The 17,988-nt window shown below is 56.6% G+C and overlaps 1 protein-coding gene across 7 annotated transcripts in view; it reads left to right on the top strand.

The window, feature by feature from the left end:
* RBPMS (RNA binding protein, mRNA processing factor) overlaps window positions 1-17,988 on the top strand; it is a 144,337-nt gene that overhangs the window by 112,338 nt on the left and 14,011 nt on the right. For all 7 annotated transcript variants that reach the window (XM_045017842.1, XM_045017841.1, XM_045017840.1 and 4 more), the window contains one exon: window positions 8,920-8,989. In XM_045017842.1, the coding sequence (XP_044873777.1) occupies window positions 8,920-8,989 (70 nt within the window). The remainder of the gene's footprint in view (window positions 1-8,919; window positions 8,990-17,988) is intronic.

Here is a 17,988-nt window from a genome sequence, read left to right as displayed (position 1 = left end):
GAGTCATTTCCTGTACCACAGGTCCTGGCCACACTCTTATGCTGGTTGAAAGGGCCAGAGTGGCATAAAGGGTCCCTAGCAGCCCCACTTCTGGGGGCAGAGGGGAAGAGGATTCCCCCGCTGCAGGGAACCCCATACAAGCCCTGGTGTAGTGGGCATGCTGAGAGCAGAAGAGGTGTGCCAGGAGCAAGGCCACAGAATGATGTAGCCTCCTGGCAGTGCTGCAGCCCACAGCACAGCCTGGGGAGACTGCCACAATTCACCGGGCCCCCCAGGGCGGTCTGAGTGACGCCAGGTGCCTCTCCAGTCCCCAGAGCAACGCACACGCAGGACGTGCAAAGGTTGCTTAACCCCCCTCTCCAGGGGCTAGGAGGTCTGTGATGCATCTCTCAGAACATCTCGCCTGCCAAGGGCAGAGAGAAACAGTGACACTGCAGTGCGCTTACAGGCAATACAGCGCCAGCAGGTCCCACTGTGAGAACAGCTGGGTTCTAGCTGTGATAGGAACTACACAGCTACTCCTCCCGTTCTAGCATCAGCACACAAGCCTAGGGCGAGAGACCATTCTCTGTATTGCTATACCCAGGGATTATTTCAGAGCCCCCAGCACTCTCCCTGCTAACCAAGTTCTTCTTTAGCTCACCACCAGAGGCCCTGGTTTGTGGTGCTGAAGGTCCCTGGCTTTCAGGGATGACAGGATGTGTTGTAGGTGGCCACAGCGGGGGGGAATGGCATTATCTTCCGTTTCCATGGTGGCTCATGTGATCTAGCTCCTGGTTGCCCAGAGCTGGCCTAGCCCAGTCTCAAGCAGAGCCGGCTGACCTGTTAGCATGACGTGTTGCAGCAGACGGGTAGCAAAGTGAGCGTGGTGAGCGCGTGGGAGTGAGTGTGCAGAGGTGCGGTCGGGAGCCAGGGTAAAGCACAGCTCCAGGAGCAGGGCGAGCTGCCGGTCCCGGGCACAGAGTGGGAATCAGACTGTCTTCTGCCTCCCTGCCTTCCCCTCTTCATTCTTTCCTTTCTTCCTCGCTGGAAAACACCAGCTCTTAATCATTTTGGGTCCCCCGGGCACCTTTATCCAACCCACAGGATGCACCAATCTCCACCTGCTGCACCCTGACACTGACAGCAGTTACACACACGTACCCTTCCCCCCCTTCTATCATGTGCTGTCCTGGCTCTGCCCCCACCCACTGTGGTAGCAATGTCCCCCTCCCCCCCCTTACCACCTATCCCAGGAAGGCAACGCCAGTGCTGCTATTTGACTAGTGACTTCATGGACTCAGAGGCAGCAAACCACAAATAAGGGGTAGGTGTTTCCTTTTATTTCCCCCGCCCAAACATTTCTGTTACAAAATGGGGCTATTTCAGCATGGTGGGGGAAGACATTCAGAGCCTGTTAAGCCTAGTGGGAGTTACACAACTCCACCTCCTTTTATCCTGCTGGAAATTCAGCCCAGAATTGTCTACCAAGATGAACAAACTCCCATTTCCTCTGCTGATTCAAAGACAGCCATTACCTCACCCCTCGGGGTGGGGGGTGAGTAGCAGGGCCTTTTGGTGGTGTGCTGCCCAATGGCAGTTCTGTGCAGTGTGCGGCCAGGCAAATAAGAGAAGCAATGACATTACCCTCAAACAAACAGCAGATCCTCCTTCCCAGGTGCAAGCTCTACCTGCTGCCGACTCCTGGGTATTTGGGCTGGGTACCCAAGTAATGCCTTGGAAGGACGCTCCAGCATGTTCTGCAGTAAGGCCGTGCCCAGAGGGAAACGGACACACGTGGAACTAGACAGGGGAAAACACAGGAATGGTTGTCATGTTCAGAGTAATAAATGACTGAAAAGGGGATCTGTCTGTCATAGGCTGTGGCCCTAGGACAGCGCCAGTGCTGTTTAATAGGGGTCAGGCAAATAGGCACTTTACCTCCCCTCCCTGTGTTCATGTAGCACCCAGCTGGTTCCAGCTCCAGCTTTGTTCTGAATTAACCCAAGGAGGAAGTACCCCCAGCTCCACAATGTCCTGGGGGCCGGGGCAATGGGCGTGTGGGTATGGCTGGGCAAGGAGTGAGGGCCTGTCACACACACCTCGAAATCTGCTTAGAGCTGGGAGTCTCAAAGCAGGTAACCTGCCCCTGCTTTAAGGGTGGGAAGGGAGAAGGATGTACAGAACCATGGTGTATTGGCGCCGTATTGGCCCCTGTATGAACTGCACGGCAACCCCACAGGCTGCGTATGAGCAGCTGCGGCTCCACTCAGGCCAGTAACATGGTGGCTGCATTTGGCCCTGGGAGTGTGCCTGCACTGAAGGCTAATTCAGCAAGAGAGCTGCCTACATCACTAGCTCTGTGGTATGTTCCCGCTTGGGCCAGAGCAATCACGGTCTCCATGGTCTCCACCAGCGTCAGAGCCCACCTGATTAACAACGAGCTGTAGTTAAAGGGATACTGGCAGCTCCTTTCAGCCTACATTTAACATACCTTCCAAACAACACCGGCCGCCTGGCAAGGCCGGGCTGATAGCACTTTCATAGGGAAAGGTGGCCCCGGCAGAGCCCCAGAAACTGACGCTGCCGATCTTCAGAGCACACAGAACACGGACAGCAGCAGCACACGTTCCCCTACTGTGCCCCTCAGCCGAGCCAGCCAACCAGGGTGCCTTCGCCAGGTATCCTATAGCTCCCAGGTGGGCCTGGATGACCCTCACAGTGCTCCTGGCAGCTAGGGGACCATTATGGCCCCATTTACAGACCCGGTTGGTGAATGACGCCAGGATTTCTACAGGGGTACAAAAATCCCTGTGTGAGGAAACTGGGGAGGCGGAGGCTGGCGCCAGGGGCAGCCTAGAGTAAGTGCATTCATGGACCCGGTGCCTGGCCCTCGCTCCAGGGGAAGATGGGAAATGGCAATAATTTTCTTTAAAGCCCAGCGGGGAAGACGTGAAAGAAGAGTAGGCAGGAGCCTACAGGGCAGGTCCTGGAGTCAGGAGCGCCCGTGGCTAGGAGGAACTTCCTTTGCTCACTAGGCCTTGAAATGGGGCCTGTGAGCGTTTTGGCTGGCTCGGTGCCCTAGTGCCACGCAGTCGTACGGCTGCTGTTTGAGCTGAGTCTTATTAGCTGCTAGTTTTGGCCACCGTGGGGCCAACGCTCACAGTTTTATCACGGCTCTCGTGCTTTTGGGTTGTTTGCACCTGCCTCATGAATACAGGATGAAAGGTGCCAACACAGGAACTGGCCCTGATTCCAAATGGCCGCCAGCTGCCACGCCAGTGAATGAGGCTGAAGCCAACACACTGGGCACCGTTTCCCTACAGTCTGTCTGCGAGGGGCAGGGAGGTTGCCCTTCAGACAGCGGTCTGCCACCTCCCATTGTTTCCAATGAGACTGAAGCCAGGCCCACAGGCGGTGTGGCTGTCACTGCATGTTTCAGGGGCTGGGCCGGGCACAAGGACTGTGAGGAGCAGCAGAGGCCCTGTGATGGGGAGCGCAAGGGGGATCAGGAGCTTGATTTAGGGGCTGCAGGGAGAAGCAGAGGACAGTGACGGAGTGGGAGATGGAGGGGATCCAATGGCAGTGCCCACAGCCTAGGGGGAGCGGTGGGGACAGGTAGCAGCCACGGGCAGGACTGCCAACTTGCGAAGGGACTGTAAGATTCTGTCACAGGATTTCAGCACCTGCAGGAGGAGCTGGTGCTGTGACACGAGAAGCACCTCTGATCCCGTGTTTTTCAGGGCTGGCAGAGCTCTGCGAGCGTCTCGGGGTTGAGGACACAGACCTGGCCTGCTACTGAGCCTGCCTACATTTATGACCCTAGAGCAGAGAGCAGGTGCCGGGGCAGTGGGAGGCAAGGGAGGGAGGGGTGCTGCTGGGTCTGAGGGCGGGGAGTCAAGACGGTAATAGGAAATGGCTGGCAATTCCCCCATTTTAGGGGTGGGTGGAGTCTCCCTTTGAGCCGCCCGGAAGAGAAGTACATTAAAGGCTCACTTTTCAACTTGAAAAAAAACCACCCGCCCACCAAAAAAAGGCAAAAGATGGACTAAGAAGTATGGCTTGCGGATGTGTTTTAAATCTCATGATGTGTGGGGCAGGTCATGATTTATAGGAATTTGACTTGTGATTTTTGATCTCTTGACTTCGGCAATATTGTGCCTGTGCTGGAGCGACTGGTGGATACCCCGGCAGGAATGAGCCCGCTGCGCTAGGCACAGCACATACACAGACCTAAGCTTTAGCAATTGTCTCTGTCGTCTCTGTTCACATGGTTTTACTTAAGCAAGTAGAACTCTTCAGTGTTTGTATTCAGGGCTGTTCTCCTGCACAGAGCCCTCTGGCCTGGGGGCTGGCTGCTAGGGCTCCCAGACACATTCATGGCACAGAAACAGCCATTGGTAAAATTCTTGGTGCCCTCCAAGCTCCACCCATACAGGCCTGGGCCTGGGCACTATGTCTGCCACACCAAGCAGCGTCTTTCAGCCGCTCTGCTCTCAGTGGGGTTGATTTAGGCTGCAGACTCTTGAGTTTGACACCAGTTCTCCTCCTCCCTTTCTCCACACCAGCAGTCTGGATCCAGACCTGGACTGTGGCCATGGGGCTGAGGTGTGGTTGATCCCAATGCCTGGGGTCCAGACTGGGTTACACTTCAAATAGCCAAGGGTATTGCTGACCAGGTTCTTCCAGCCTGCAGTGATGCTCATTTCCTGCTTTGGGCACCAGGGCATTCACAGCTCCTGCTACCTGGACGTCCTGCTCATTTGGTTCCCGTATCAGCACAATGGCATCCAGGCCCCCCAAATGATAAGTCCAGCCTGGCAGAACCACCATCGGCAAAAGAGCTCTTGCTCCTTCTCACATCTCCAGCACCGGGGACAGACTCTACACTAGTCTGCGCAGCGTGCCACACGCCTGGCTAGTCCCTCAGATCAAGGGCTTCACAACCTCTCTGATCCACAGTTAGCAGCCTACTGTCTAGAGAGCAATCCGCCCGCCACACCGACGCCGCCCCTCCGGCCTCCATCAGCCCGCCACACCGACACTGCCCCACCGGCCTCCGTCCGCCCGCCACACCGACGCCGCCCCGCCGGCCTCCGTCCACCCGCCACACCGACGCCGCCCCTCCGGCCTCCGTCCGCCCGCCACACCGACGCCGCCCCTCCGGCCTCCGTCCGCCCGCCACACCGACGCCGCCCCGCCGGCCTCCGTCCGCCCGCCACACCGACGCTGCCCCGCCGGCCTCTGTCCGCCCGCCACACCGACGACGCCCCGCCAGCCTCTGTCCGCCCGCCACACCGACGCCAACCCACCGGCCTCCGTCCACCCGCCACACCGACGCCGCCCCTCCGGCCTCCGTCCGCCCGCCACACCGACGCCGCCCCTCCGGCCTCCATCAGCCCGCCACACCGACACTGCCCCACCGGCCTCCGTCCGCCCGCCACACCGACGCCGCCCCGCCGGCCTCCGTCCGCCCGCCACACCGACGACGCCCCGCCGGCCTCTGTCCGCCCGCCACACCGACGCCGCCCCGCCGGCCTCCGTCCGCCCGCCACACCGACGACGCCCCGCCAGCCTCTGTCCGCCCGCCACACCGACGACGCCCCGCCAGCCTCTGGCCTCCCACTACACGTGGACACCGCCCCGCCTGCCTCTGTCCACCTGCAACACGCAGATGCTGCCCTGTGAGCCTCACCCCCTGCTACACACAGATACTGCCTTGTGGGCCTTTTTCCATAAGCAAAAGCAACTACAAACAGTAACTGCTAGAGTTAAATATTTTTAAGTCAGTGGGACCAGGTAGCTTGCATCCAATAGACCAGTTTAAAAGATATTGGCTGAGGCGATCTCCGAAACGTTGCTGTTCATTTTTAACAAAACTTGGAACACTGGGAAAGTTCCAGACAGGTAACTACAGGCCAGTTAGCCTGAGATCAAACCAAAATCTGATAGGGCCCCTCCAGGGAGCGCCAAGGGAGCAGCAGCAGTACCTGAACAATGAAATATCCAAGGGTATATTTAAAAATGAGTGCGCAAAATTGTGGCATGTAATTTGTCCATGTAATTACTGCGATTGCATATCCAAATGATCAGTTAGACATCTAACTGCCTATTTGCATGTACAAATTATTTGTGCATAGTTGTGTTTTCAGGTCTGAAATTTCAGGACTCATTAACAGCATCCTCACTGGTTATTAATGAAATAAGCTGATGACATCATAATGGATGCACAGAACAAGAGTCTCCATGAAGCAACCCTCACGTGCTTCAATTCACGTGTTTGAGCCCCTGCATTTTGCAATGAATTTCTGGCTTCAAATGAACCCAAAACTTAGTCAAAATCATCAGGTTTCACCCAACTTCAAACTGATACAATGAGAATGTTCCAAGTTTTGCATGTCAAAGGGCCCAACTAACCTGATTAACCTGGAATGAAACCCAGAGCCAGGAGAGCAGCTGTTGGTTTCAAGCTTCATAATCTGAGGGTGAAGTTGTATAAAAAAATCTGCCTTCGTGCTGAGATTTGGCCCCAGACGTGCATAATATTTGAATAGAGGTAAATTGTGCAAGATGTGAAAGGGGGCTTGAATTTTGTCTCTTGCTTTGACTCTCCCCCGTTCTCCCTCCTTCCCCCACCAGTCGTGCCCAACTTTTCCTCTCCTGAGCCCCTGTCCCCATTGGCCATATGAGTGGGCTATTTTCTTGTCTTGCCTTTCTGCCTTGCTCTCATTCACGCACTTGTGCTGCCTGCACAAAAGGCATCAGCTGGAAATGATACGTTTCCATATAGCTGGACAGGCCGCTCAGCGGCCAAGTGAAAATTGCCCAATTTCACTCTGATGGCTGCGGTTGGATATGTTCCGTGCATCCTGGCCTGGAACAGAGAGAGCTGGTACACAGTGAAGCACGTGCAGGTCAGAAGGAAAGGATTTCACGGCCTGCTTCTGCCACCCTCGTGCTGATTAGCACCTTATACAACAGCAGGCCCAGTGACATCAGAGCAGCTCCTCACATATCAAGGGGAGTCACATGGCAAAGCCAGGCCCTAATGCAGACCTTGCATTTCACATAGGACTCTACACCAGATTTGTGAGAGGAAAAGCAACTTTTCAGGCCAACCGTGACAAAGTGCCTTCTCCAGAGCAGAGTTTACAGGGTGTTCCCTCCTTCTGCATCTGTAGCTTTAATAGTGTTGGGTGCTACATGTGCCGCTGGCAAGAAGCTATATCCCCTCAGAGCGCAGGCATTTTGCTGTCCTAAACCCATCTACTGGTGCAGCGAAGGAGGGAGAAGCCATCCTTTCAGCAGTGGAGGATATGCTAGTATCTTAGTGACTTCTCTGTTGCTTAACAACAGTTCCTCAAGCTCGTTGTCGTGCGTATGTGCTTGAATGCAGTGCTGCGCTATATAAAAATGGCACCTCCTCCTTTCTCAGCAGATGTGCCCACTGTGCAGAGCCAGGGTCCCAGCTGCTAGCTGCAGTCACTGAAAGAAGCGTTCACTGCTTCTAGCCCCATTTGCCCTGCACAACTAACAGCCACGAGCGAAGGCACGAGTCCATGCCTCTTTGTGCAGCGCTGCTGATGGAGCTCCAGCGAGTTACTGCTCTGCAAACCTACCCAACGCCGTGGGGTTCACAAGTGCAGCTTTGGCCTGCAAAACGTAGACTACTACTGATAATGCATGAGAAAAACTGGGTCTGAACTTAGGTTGAGATTGCAGAGCTGGATCTTAGAGGAGCCACCTCTTTGCTTGTAAACTGAGCATATTTTCAGAGTCCCTTGTCAGATCAGAACAGCATTTTCAGACAGCCTGGTGGCAGCATCTCTGCAAAGCCTTGCAGGATCCTCCTGCTATGCTCAATTTCAGCATTCATACCTAGAGCTGGTGTGACTGGTGCCAGGATCAGCCAGTGCAAAGGGGTCTGATGTTGTAGAGCCAGCACAGGCACTGCTATTCTCCTTTCGTCTGCCGGCCTGGCAGGGAGAGGGACATGCTCAAAGGAAAGGGCGCATGGGACACTAAACTACACCCCCCCCCCTCCCAATCCGTGACTTGGGTTTTGATTCCTTTAGTTTGGTGTTTGGGTCAGAGCTGCCCTCAGGCAATACCGTCTCTGCAGGAAGGACCACATGGCAGCAGGAAGAGGATAGTGAGCATGAAGATGAACTCTAAGCCAGTGGTTCTCAACTAGGGGTCCGGGGCCCACTGGAGGGCTGCAGGCAGGTTTCAGGGGGTCCACCAAGCAGGGCTGCCATTAGACCAGCTGGGGTCCAGGGCAGACAGCCGAAGCCCCACCGTGTGGGGCTCCCAAGTCCCACCACCGAGGGTTGAAGCTGAAGCCTGAGCAAGTTAGCTTCACAGGGCCCCCTATGGTGTGGGGTACTGGGCAGTTGCCCTGTTTGCCACCCCCCAATGCCGGCCCTGGCTTTTATAGGCAGAAAAACCAGTTGTTGTGGCACAGGTGGGCCGTGGAGTTTTTACAGCATGTTGGGGTGGGGAGGGGGCTCAGAAAGGAAAAGGTTGAGAACCCCTGTTCTAAGCCACAGCTCCAACGTGGGGTGCGCAGCTCAAGCACAGGCACAGCTCTGGCCCAAATCCAGCCCCACGGGTGTGCTCTGGCAGAGGGCCCCTATCAGCGGGAGTGCTGTCCTTGCCCCTTCCGTTGAATCCGTTGTGCACCGCCACGGGGTTGCAAGTGGCAATGGACGGGTGACATAACGTTGGGTCTGCAGCTCTGAACCACCCAGAACTGAGGAAGGGGATGGTGTTTAAAGCAGGGGTTTGAGGCTAGGCCTGTCTGGCACTTAGAGTGAGCCCAGAACAGGGCCCAGCTCTTGTCCCCTCTTCGCAGAGACCCAGGATGTGGTTTGTGTAGGAGTTGAAGGCGTGTGATGCCTTCTAGCTCATGTTTCACGCCTGCCTCTCTTGTCTTTTCAGATGCGCTGGCTCCCTCCCTCAGAGGCTGCTTCTCAGGGCTGGAAGTCCCGTCAGTTCTGCTGAATACTGTGTAAGTGTACGGCTCTGCGTGGGCTTCACTTCCCCAGCACCTGCTGGAGGCAATGGCTCCTTCGAACAGTCACTGCGGGCAGGCAAGGAAGGGGTGTCCTGCCACAGCAGAATTCACGTCGCTGCCCCTGGCTCTGCTCCGAGTCTATGGGAGGAATGTCGGTATCTCATGACGCATCCCCAGGCCCTTTCCTGGCCATGGCTGATTGTACTATCTCATCACTCCACTACGTGGATAATTCACATGGAGGGTGTTGTAGCAGCTTCTCCCCTAAAGCTTGGCCCCATGGGGAGAGTGTTAGAGAGTTTGGGGGAGACAAGGCCCTGCACCCCCAGCTTCCTGCGATTCACCATGACTCTTAGCCAGACAGTAGAACAGAAGGTTTATTAGATGACAGGAACACAGTCCAACCCAGAGCTTGTAGGCATAAACAGGACCCCTTAGTCAGGTCCTTTTGGGGGGTAGGGATCTTAGATCCCAGCCTTGGGGTTCCCTCCGATTCCCGAGCCAGCCCAAAACTGAAACTCTGCTGCAGCGTCTCATTCCCCCCTCTCCCGGGCTCCTCCCCCAGCCTTTGTCCAGTTTCCTGGGCAAAGGTGTCACCTGGCCCTATCCCCCTCCCGGCTCAGGTATCGTCCCTCAAGTAAAGTCTCCCCCCGGCTCTCCCATCCCCCATGCAGACAGTCCCAGTAAAACTAGACGACATTCCCAGGTCAATCCGCCCCGCTCCCTGCTGCGTCACAGAGAGTTCCTACGTTCCTCTCCCTTGCTGTCACCGTCTGATAAAGTGATTCAGTGCCCGCGGCTGGCATTAGGTTTGGGTGACAGAGCCCGGGGCACCAACACTGGCGCTTGAAGGAGGTCACTGGACAGTGCTGTTGGAGTGGCTGTGATGCCATTCGTTGGGTACGAGGCTGCCCCTCAGGAGCAGAGCCAGGAGGGAATACCGCTGGCTGCAAGGGAGGGTGCTGCACATGGAAAGACGAGATGTGTGCGTGTGTGAAGACAAAAGGGCGAGGGTTGGGTTCTGCAGGACTCGTGGAGCCCACTAAGCCGAACCACGTCAAAGGGACGGACAGGGAGAAAATGCCCTAGGTCTGTCGAGTGGGAGGCCAGAAGGAGGCTGCAGGTCTAGTCCAACCTGCGTGGCTTAGGCTGTATCCTTCACTCAGGGGCTCCTCCCCGTGGGTGCCCTAGAGCAGATCATTCAGAGCACTCACGCGTGCTCAAGGGAAGCTTGGGTTTTTGCTAAACGTTGACTGTGAATCCGTCTCCTCTGGGTGCATGTTTAGCTGAACAGAGCGCTAGCGGGCTCGGCTGCTGGAGTGACTGGCTTAGCCTCCGTCAGGCAGAGATGGCGAACATTTTCCTTCACCGTTGCTTTGTGTTTCTGTCACACCCCCTGGAGAACAGGGCCCCAGACGATTACAGCTGAACTAACTAACCCCAACCGGCAGCTCCTAGCCCCGTCATTCCCAGCCTGGCTGGGTGGCTGAGTACCCTGACCCCACAGCCCTTGTGCCCCATGCCTAGAGCCCCTCTGGCATCTGACTTACCCTGCGTCTCCCGCTGTCTGGCCTGGCCATGCGCTCTCCTGTCCTTTGTTTTCTCTCCACTCGCTCCCCTGTTTGCACCTTGTTTTCTCTTTCTAGTCTTATCCCCCCACCATTCCTTGCTCTCCCTGCAGCCCAAGGGCTCAGGACACAGGCTGTGCCTGCAGAGCTGGAGCCTGGCACCCTACTGGCACAAGCTGCTCCAGGCCCAGCTGTACTGGGGCCCCCTGGAGCAGGGAGGGGAGAGGATTGCAGACGCTACCCACAACTCTGGCCACAGCAGCGTGTTTGTGCTGGGGAGTCGTCATGGATTCAGGGTCATGCCCAGACACCACTGCTTATCTCCTCGGCCCTGTGCCCCACGGTGCCATGCTGGCAAGGCACAGCTTGGTGGGTTTGGTGCTGTGGCCGGGCTGTATTGGGAGCAGTCTCTCATAGCTGGTAGCAGTGGGCATGCACCTTCACAGATCCACCCACAGAGATGTGACGTTATCGCATGTCTCACACTGGCTATCAGCTCCGCCGAGTGTGGCCTGGAGGTGACTAGCAAGGGCTTCCAGGGAAGGCTGGAGAACATGACATGGTGTCTGGGTGGTTCAGTGCGACAGCTCCGGCTTGGGCGCTTCCAGGCATTCCTCATTCACAAGATGTGGCTCATTGTAGGCACCACGTTCCCTACGTGCCGCACAAAGCTGGGGTCCCCTCATCGCATTCCTTGTTGGGAACTGCCTACCTCAGCACGGCAGGAGCTGAGGTCACAGAGAGGTCTTGCAGTGCTTGGCACTTCTGGCCTGAGTTCTCTCTCTTGTTATGGGGATCTTGTGCCCACGGCAGGCCCTGGCACGCTGAGGGGTGCCCCACATGCTGCTGCACTTGTCTATTGCTGACATTTGTGGGTGGTCCCTCATGCAGTTGTATGCAGGGGAGATTCTCCCTGATAGTGGCCCCAGCACTGGCTGATGGCACCTCTGGCAGTGCAAAGCCGAGGACAGCCTATCTGAAATACCCAGGCCACCAAGCAGGCCCAGCCCCAGACAGCAGGTCAGTGCCAGTGGAGCTTCTAGCTACTCACCAGTGTGCATAGGGAGTAAATGGCATGAGGAAACTGCCTTTTACCAGCTTCATCGCGTTGGGGTGTCCTGTCGCCTGCTGGTAGGACATGCTGTGGTCTCACTGATGCCCTCCCAGTGACTGTGCCAAGCCTCAGTGCATTCTCCTTGTCCAGCTGATTACCATCTCAGCAATACTGCATCTTACTGGCCTTGAAAGTGCCTGCAGTCTGCACGCCTCTCAGAACCATCCCTGCTAAGAAACCAGAGGATATACTTCATTTAGAGAGAGACAACCCTAATAAGCTGGTATTTTCTCAGCTGAAAGAATGGCTCGGTCACACTGCCACTGAACGTTGTGCAGGAGTAGTCACAGCTGTAACCCAGACTCATTCAGCATGGCTCCGAACTATTCAATAAATCTTCCAGAAGCCTGGCCTCAAGTCACCTGTAGACAACATACACCACACATCTGAAGATCCTTGTGTGCATACGCAGAGAGGTGGGATCACCTCTGCTTAGGACATTAGTGAGACCATTACTGGTTACTGTGTCCCACGCCGATGTCTCTCACTGCAAAAAGGATGCTGAGACATTGGAGAGGGTTCAGAAAAGAGCTACAGGAATGATCTGCACTCTGGAAAAACCTGCCTTCAGAGAAATACTAAAGCAGCTCAGACCTTTTAGTTTATTCAAGAGAAGGTTGAGAAGTGACTCTCACAGTCTGCAAGTACCTGGATAGGGAGGAGCTTTCTGAGAGGAGAGGACTCTGACCTACAGACCAAGGCAGAACGAGATCCAACAGCTGGAAGCTGAAGCTCAACAGTTCGGACTGGAAATAAGGGGCAAATGGGATGGTGATTAACTGCTGTAACAAACTACCAAGGGACGGGGTGGATTCTCCAGCACTTGACGTCTGTCTCTCTGGACTCTCTTTCTAAAATATATGTTCTGGCTTAAACGAAGTTATGGGCTGGATGCAGAGATCGCTATGTGAGGTTCTCTGGCCTGTGTTGGACAGGAGGTCAGGCTAGACAATCACAATGGTCCCTTTTCTGGCATACAGAATACAGCTTGCACAGAAAGCAAGGAGGCTCCATTCTCCCTGAAATGCATAGATCCTTCCTTACTCTCTACAACATGCATGTCCAAACACAACAAAAATGTCTTATTAAAAGTTAATGAAAACTCCCTTGGCAGCAGATCAGGTCAGGGTCCACAAATGGAAAACACATGTAGTTACTGAGCACAGATTACCACAGCACGGGGGGAGTTTATTTTATTACACAAATGTACTCTTTTGATGCAATCCGTCCTGGAAGAGAAGTTAGAGAAGATACAGTCTGTAAATATTGCACCCATTTGTGGATAAATAAACTGTGGAAATTAAAACAAAAAGTAAAACCACTAGGCCAGTAGCAGTGCTAAGCTCTAATGCATCTACCCAACTGTTCCCAGGCGTCACCCACTTTCACAGCACATCCGTCTAAGCTCCTTGTGATTCTTGACATGCAGCTCAGATAAAAGGGTTCAACAGTCTTCCCACCATACACACGTCGAGGTCACCCACCACTGCTAGCTCCTGGAGTCTGGGCGGACTGTCCCTCCCGGTGATACGGACTATGGCCAGACAGCCTCGCCCTTTCCCTCACACTCCCCACTAGCTGTGCATTTTAAATATAAAGTTCAGGTAACTGTCACAAATAAAACCCAGGGGATACAGTTCTTAAGGGAGCTCAGCGAACGCTGCCGCATCTGGCTAGCGGTGATGTTGGATGTAATGTCCAACTGAGCACCTGCACATGTCCTCAGTGAGAGCTTAGTGCCCAGCAAAGGGGCCAGGCTGCCAGGGCTCGATCCCTCCATCCTCTGCTCAGCCACAGTGCTTCACTAGCGGCAAGCACCTCCTCCCCCATCACTGGGCTCCAAGCCTCTTCTGAGGCGCTGCTCTGGGCAAGCAGGCCAGTGCCTACCCCGCTGTGCTCAAGCTGTGCAGCCTGACCTGAACCCGACAGGAGGACCTGGGCCTGCATTGGGGCAGGTGGGAAAACAACTGGACACTCTCGGGCTTCGGGCAGATTGGCTCTCCTGCCTGGGTGTTGGTGTGACGGGGGCTGCTTGCCCCGCTCCTGCCGGCTGCCGCAACCTCACTCTGCTGTGCAGCGAGTGTGCCAACAAGTCCCAGCACCACTCGCTCCACGGCACACAGGCAGCAGGGGGCAGCGGCTGTCAGGAGCAGGGCACGAGCTGCAGCCACCACCATGCCAACTGCCCGGGCAGGAGGCGGTGCTGGCACTCACTCAGGTTCAGGGGGAAGTGTTGGGTCAGAAAATGATTCAAGCCTCTCAGGCTGGGGCTGGGGTCTGGCCTGGGTTCAGGTCGGGCTCAGAAATTAGGCATGAGCAGACCTCTGCTCTGAGGCTTATGGGAGCAGCAGCAATGGGAAGACATCCTGACACAGATGGGCTAGAGCCATTGCGGGCAAGATTTTTGCAAACAGCTAGTGCCTTTCAGTGCCCAACTTGAGACCCCTCAGAAGGGCCTGATCTCCAAGGCTGGGTCTGACCAGCGGTGCTGGAAACTTGTGCCCAGCCACCTGAAAAACAAACACCACAAGCTGTCACAAATTGGACCCCAGAATCACGAGTCGCTTTAGAAAATCTTGCCTTTAATTTTTAAACCTAAGGGTATGTTTACACGGCAGCTGGGAGTATTCGTCCCAGACCAGGGAGACCAACATGAGCGAGCTCTGCTCAAGCCAGTACATTACAAGTGACAGGTCACAGCTCGGGCCAGCCACCTCGAGTATGTGCCCAGGGGTCAGGTGGGATTGTGCTAGGGTGGTTAACCCAGGCTGCTGCCCGTGATGCCACAGCCATGCTGCTATTTTTAGTGCACTGCCTCCAGCAGAGTTAGCACAAGTCTGTCCCTCCACACTGGGAAACACCCTCTCAGTTGTTGTGTGGACATATCCTAAGATAAACAAATAAATAGAAGAGACCCCAGCTCCAGCCAGGTGTGCCACCTCTGAGAGACCCCAGTGCCTCAGAGAGACTCGAGTGCCAGCCAGGTGTGTCACCTCAGAGAGACCTCAGTGCCTCAGAGAGACCCGAGTGCCAGCCAGGTGTGTCACCTCAGAGAGACCCGAGTGCCAGCTCGGTGTGACACCTCTGAGAGACCCCAGTGCCTCAGAGAGACCCGAGTGCCAGCCAGGTGTGTCACCTCAAAGAGACCCCGGTGCCTCAGAGAGACCCGAGAGCCAGCCAGGTGTGCCACCTCTGAGAGACCCCAGTGCCAGCTCGGTGTGACACCTCTGAGAGATCCCAGTGCCTCAGAGAGACCCGAGTGCCAGCCAGGTGTGTCACCTCAGAGAGACCCCAGTGCCTTGGAGAGACCTGAGTGCCAGCCAGGTGTGCCACCTCAGAGAGACCTGAGTGCCAGCCAGGTGTGTCACCTCTGAGAGACCCCAGTGCCTCAGAGAGACCTCAGTGCCTCAGAGAGACCTGAGTGCCAGCCAGGTGTGCCACCTCTGAGAGACCCCAGCACCAGCCAGGTGTGACACCTCTGAGAGACCTCAGTGCCTCAGAGAGACCCGAGTGCCAGCCAGGTGTGTCACCTCAGAGAGACCTCAGTGCCTCAGAGAGACCCGAGTGCCAGCCAGGTGTGTCACCTCAGAGAGACCCCGGTGCCTCAGAGAGACCCGAGTGCCAGCTCGGTGTGACACCTCTGAGAGACCCCAGTGCCTCAGAGAGACCCGAGTGCCAGCCAGGTGTGTCACCTCAGAGAGACCCCAGTGCCTCAGAGAGACCTCAGTGCCTCAGAGAGACCCGAGTGCCAGCCAGGTGTGTCACCTCAGAGAGACCCCGGTGCCTCAGAGAGACCTGAGTGCCAGCTCGGTGTGACACCTCTGAGAGACCCCAGTGCCTCAGAGAGACCCGAGTGCCAGCCAGGTGTGTCACCTCAGAGAGACCCCGGTGCCTCAGAGAGACCCGAGAGCCAGCCAGGTGTGCCACCTCTGAGAGACCCCAGTGCCAGCTCGGTGTGACACCTCTGAGAGACCCCAGTGCCTCAGAGAGACCCGAGTGCCAGCCAGGTGTGTCACCTCAGAGAGACTCTGGCACCTAAGAAAGACCTACGCGCCAGCAAGGTGCCCCAGCCCTAGCTAGGTGTGCCACCTCAGTGATACCCCGCTGCCTCAGCAAGACCCCAGCACCAAATAGCATGCCATCCCAGAGACACTCCAGTGCCTTCGGGAGACCTGAGTGCCAGCCAGGCATGCTGCCTCAGAGAGATTGCAGTGGCTTTGAGAGACCCTGGCACTTAAGAAAGACCTAAGGGCCACCAAAGTGCACTGCTTCAGAGAGACCCTAGCACCAGCCAGGCATTGCACCTTGGAAAGAGCTCAGCACCTCCGAAAGAGCCCGACACTTCGTACAGACCCCGGGGCCGGCCCGGCGCACCATCTCCAAGAGAGCCCGACGCTTCGTACAGACCCCGGGGCCGGCCCGGCGCACCATCTCCAAGAGAGCCCGACGCTTCGTACAGACCCCGGGGCCGGCCCGGCGCACCATCTCCAAGAGAGCCCGACGCTTCGTACAGACCCCGGGGCCGGCCCGGCACAGTGTCTCCGAGAGAGCCCGGCGCTTCCTACAGACCCCGGGGCCGGCCCGGCGCACCATCTCCGAGAGAGCCCGATGCTTCGTACAGACCCCGGGGCCGGCCCGGCGCACCATCTCCGAGAGAGCCCGATGCTTCGTACAGACCCCGGGGCCGGCCCGGCGCACCATCTCCGAGAGAGCCCGATGCTTCGTACAGACCCCGGGGCCGGCCCGGCACAGCATCTCCGAGAGAGCCCGGTGCTTCGTACAGACCCCGGGGCCAGCCCGGCGCACCATCTCCGAGAGAGCCCGATGCTTCGTACAGACCCCGGGGCCGGCCCGGCACACCATCTCCGAGAGAGCCCGACGCTTCGTACAGACCCCGGGGCCGGCCCGGCACAGTGTCTCCGAGAGAGCCCGGCGCTTCGTACAGACCCCGGGGCCGGCCCGGCACACCGTCTCCGAGAGAGCCCGACGCGTCGTACAGACCCCGGGGCCGGTGCGGCACACCGTCTCCGAGAGAGCCCAACGCTTCGTACAGACCCCGGGGCCGGCACGGCGCACCGTCTCCGAGAGAGCCCGACGCTTCGTACAGACCCCGGGGCCGGCCCGGCACAGTGTCTCCGAGAGAGCCCGACGCTTCGTACAGACCCCGGGGCCGGCCCGGTGCTTCGTACTTCCCATGCTGGCAACCTGCACCAATCTATAGAATGTGGGGGTCCCAAGCCAATATTTTGAGCATGAATTGCTGATGATCCTCTTGATGCTTCTGCTGGAATGACATTTGCTGCTGCTGCTGCTGCAATTGTAGCTGTCAGGCCCTGTTGCGGCCGTTGCTCTCCTTTCCATGTCACCAAAGCAGCAAGACCCAGGCTTCTCCCCAGGCCATGGAAAGCTATGCCCGCATTCTCCATTATGTGTACCCTGGTGGCTCTACTCACCAGCTGGAAATAGACAATCAGACATGCCCAGGTTCATTTTCTGTCTATGTCTTCAGGGCTCTGTTTGTTGTCTTCACAAACAAGACAGACAAGTGTGCAAAAAGCAACACAAATAACAGTCTGGTTAGGGGGTTCAGACTGGGGTCTTCTGGCAGCTACCAGCTGTGGCCTTCTCTGACCCTGCATGGTTGCTTCACAGGTTTGGTTGGTCTGCCTGCAGTGGTCACCAGCTCCGCTCTCCTGATTTTCCCCCTTTATATTTGCCAGCAGAGCATGTGCGCCAATCATGAGGTGCTGAGCAGCTGTGTCAGCTGCTTCCCAGCCTCTCTCTGCTGGGCTTCACGCTAGGGCAGAGCCAGCTCTCCCTGGCCCTCTCCCTTTGGCTATTAAAGGAGCAGGTGGCCCTGTTACAATGGGCAACAAGCCACCTCCACTCAGAGTGCTCGTGCCCATCCAGTTCAGTATTCAGAGCCATCGGTACCATTTCAGGGTGGCCTTTCGTTCCTGGGTGCTAATTCCCCAGGCCCTGGGGAAAGAGCGAATGTAGATTTCATTCCACTCCCAGCACGGTACGCATGGAGCAATCCAAGGCAGTTACAATACAATAGTCTCATGAGTTCCCTCCTGACTCAACCCCAGCGTGCCCACAATGCAGCATCGCACCCTTCCCACTGTGCTGGGCCCTGCACAACACAGACTAAGAAGCAGTCGGTGCCCTGAAGCGCTTACAAGCCAACCAGCCATAGGGGTGACAGACGGACAGACAGCCAAAATCCCAATGGCGCATCTTGCAAAGTGCTTTTTAACCAAACTGCTCCAAACCCGCCTACCCCTCCCCATCATAGAATCATAGAATCT

Source organism: Mauremys mutica, chromosome 5 (genome assembly GCF_020497125.1).
Source record: "Mauremys mutica isolate MM-2020 ecotype Southern chromosome 5, ASM2049712v1, whole genome shotgun sequence".
NCBI lineage: Eukaryota > Metazoa > Chordata > Testudines > Geoemydidae > Mauremys > Mauremys mutica.
The sequence above is the reverse complement of the archived record's forward strand: the minus strand, read 5'-3'. Positions and strand labels throughout refer to the sequence as shown.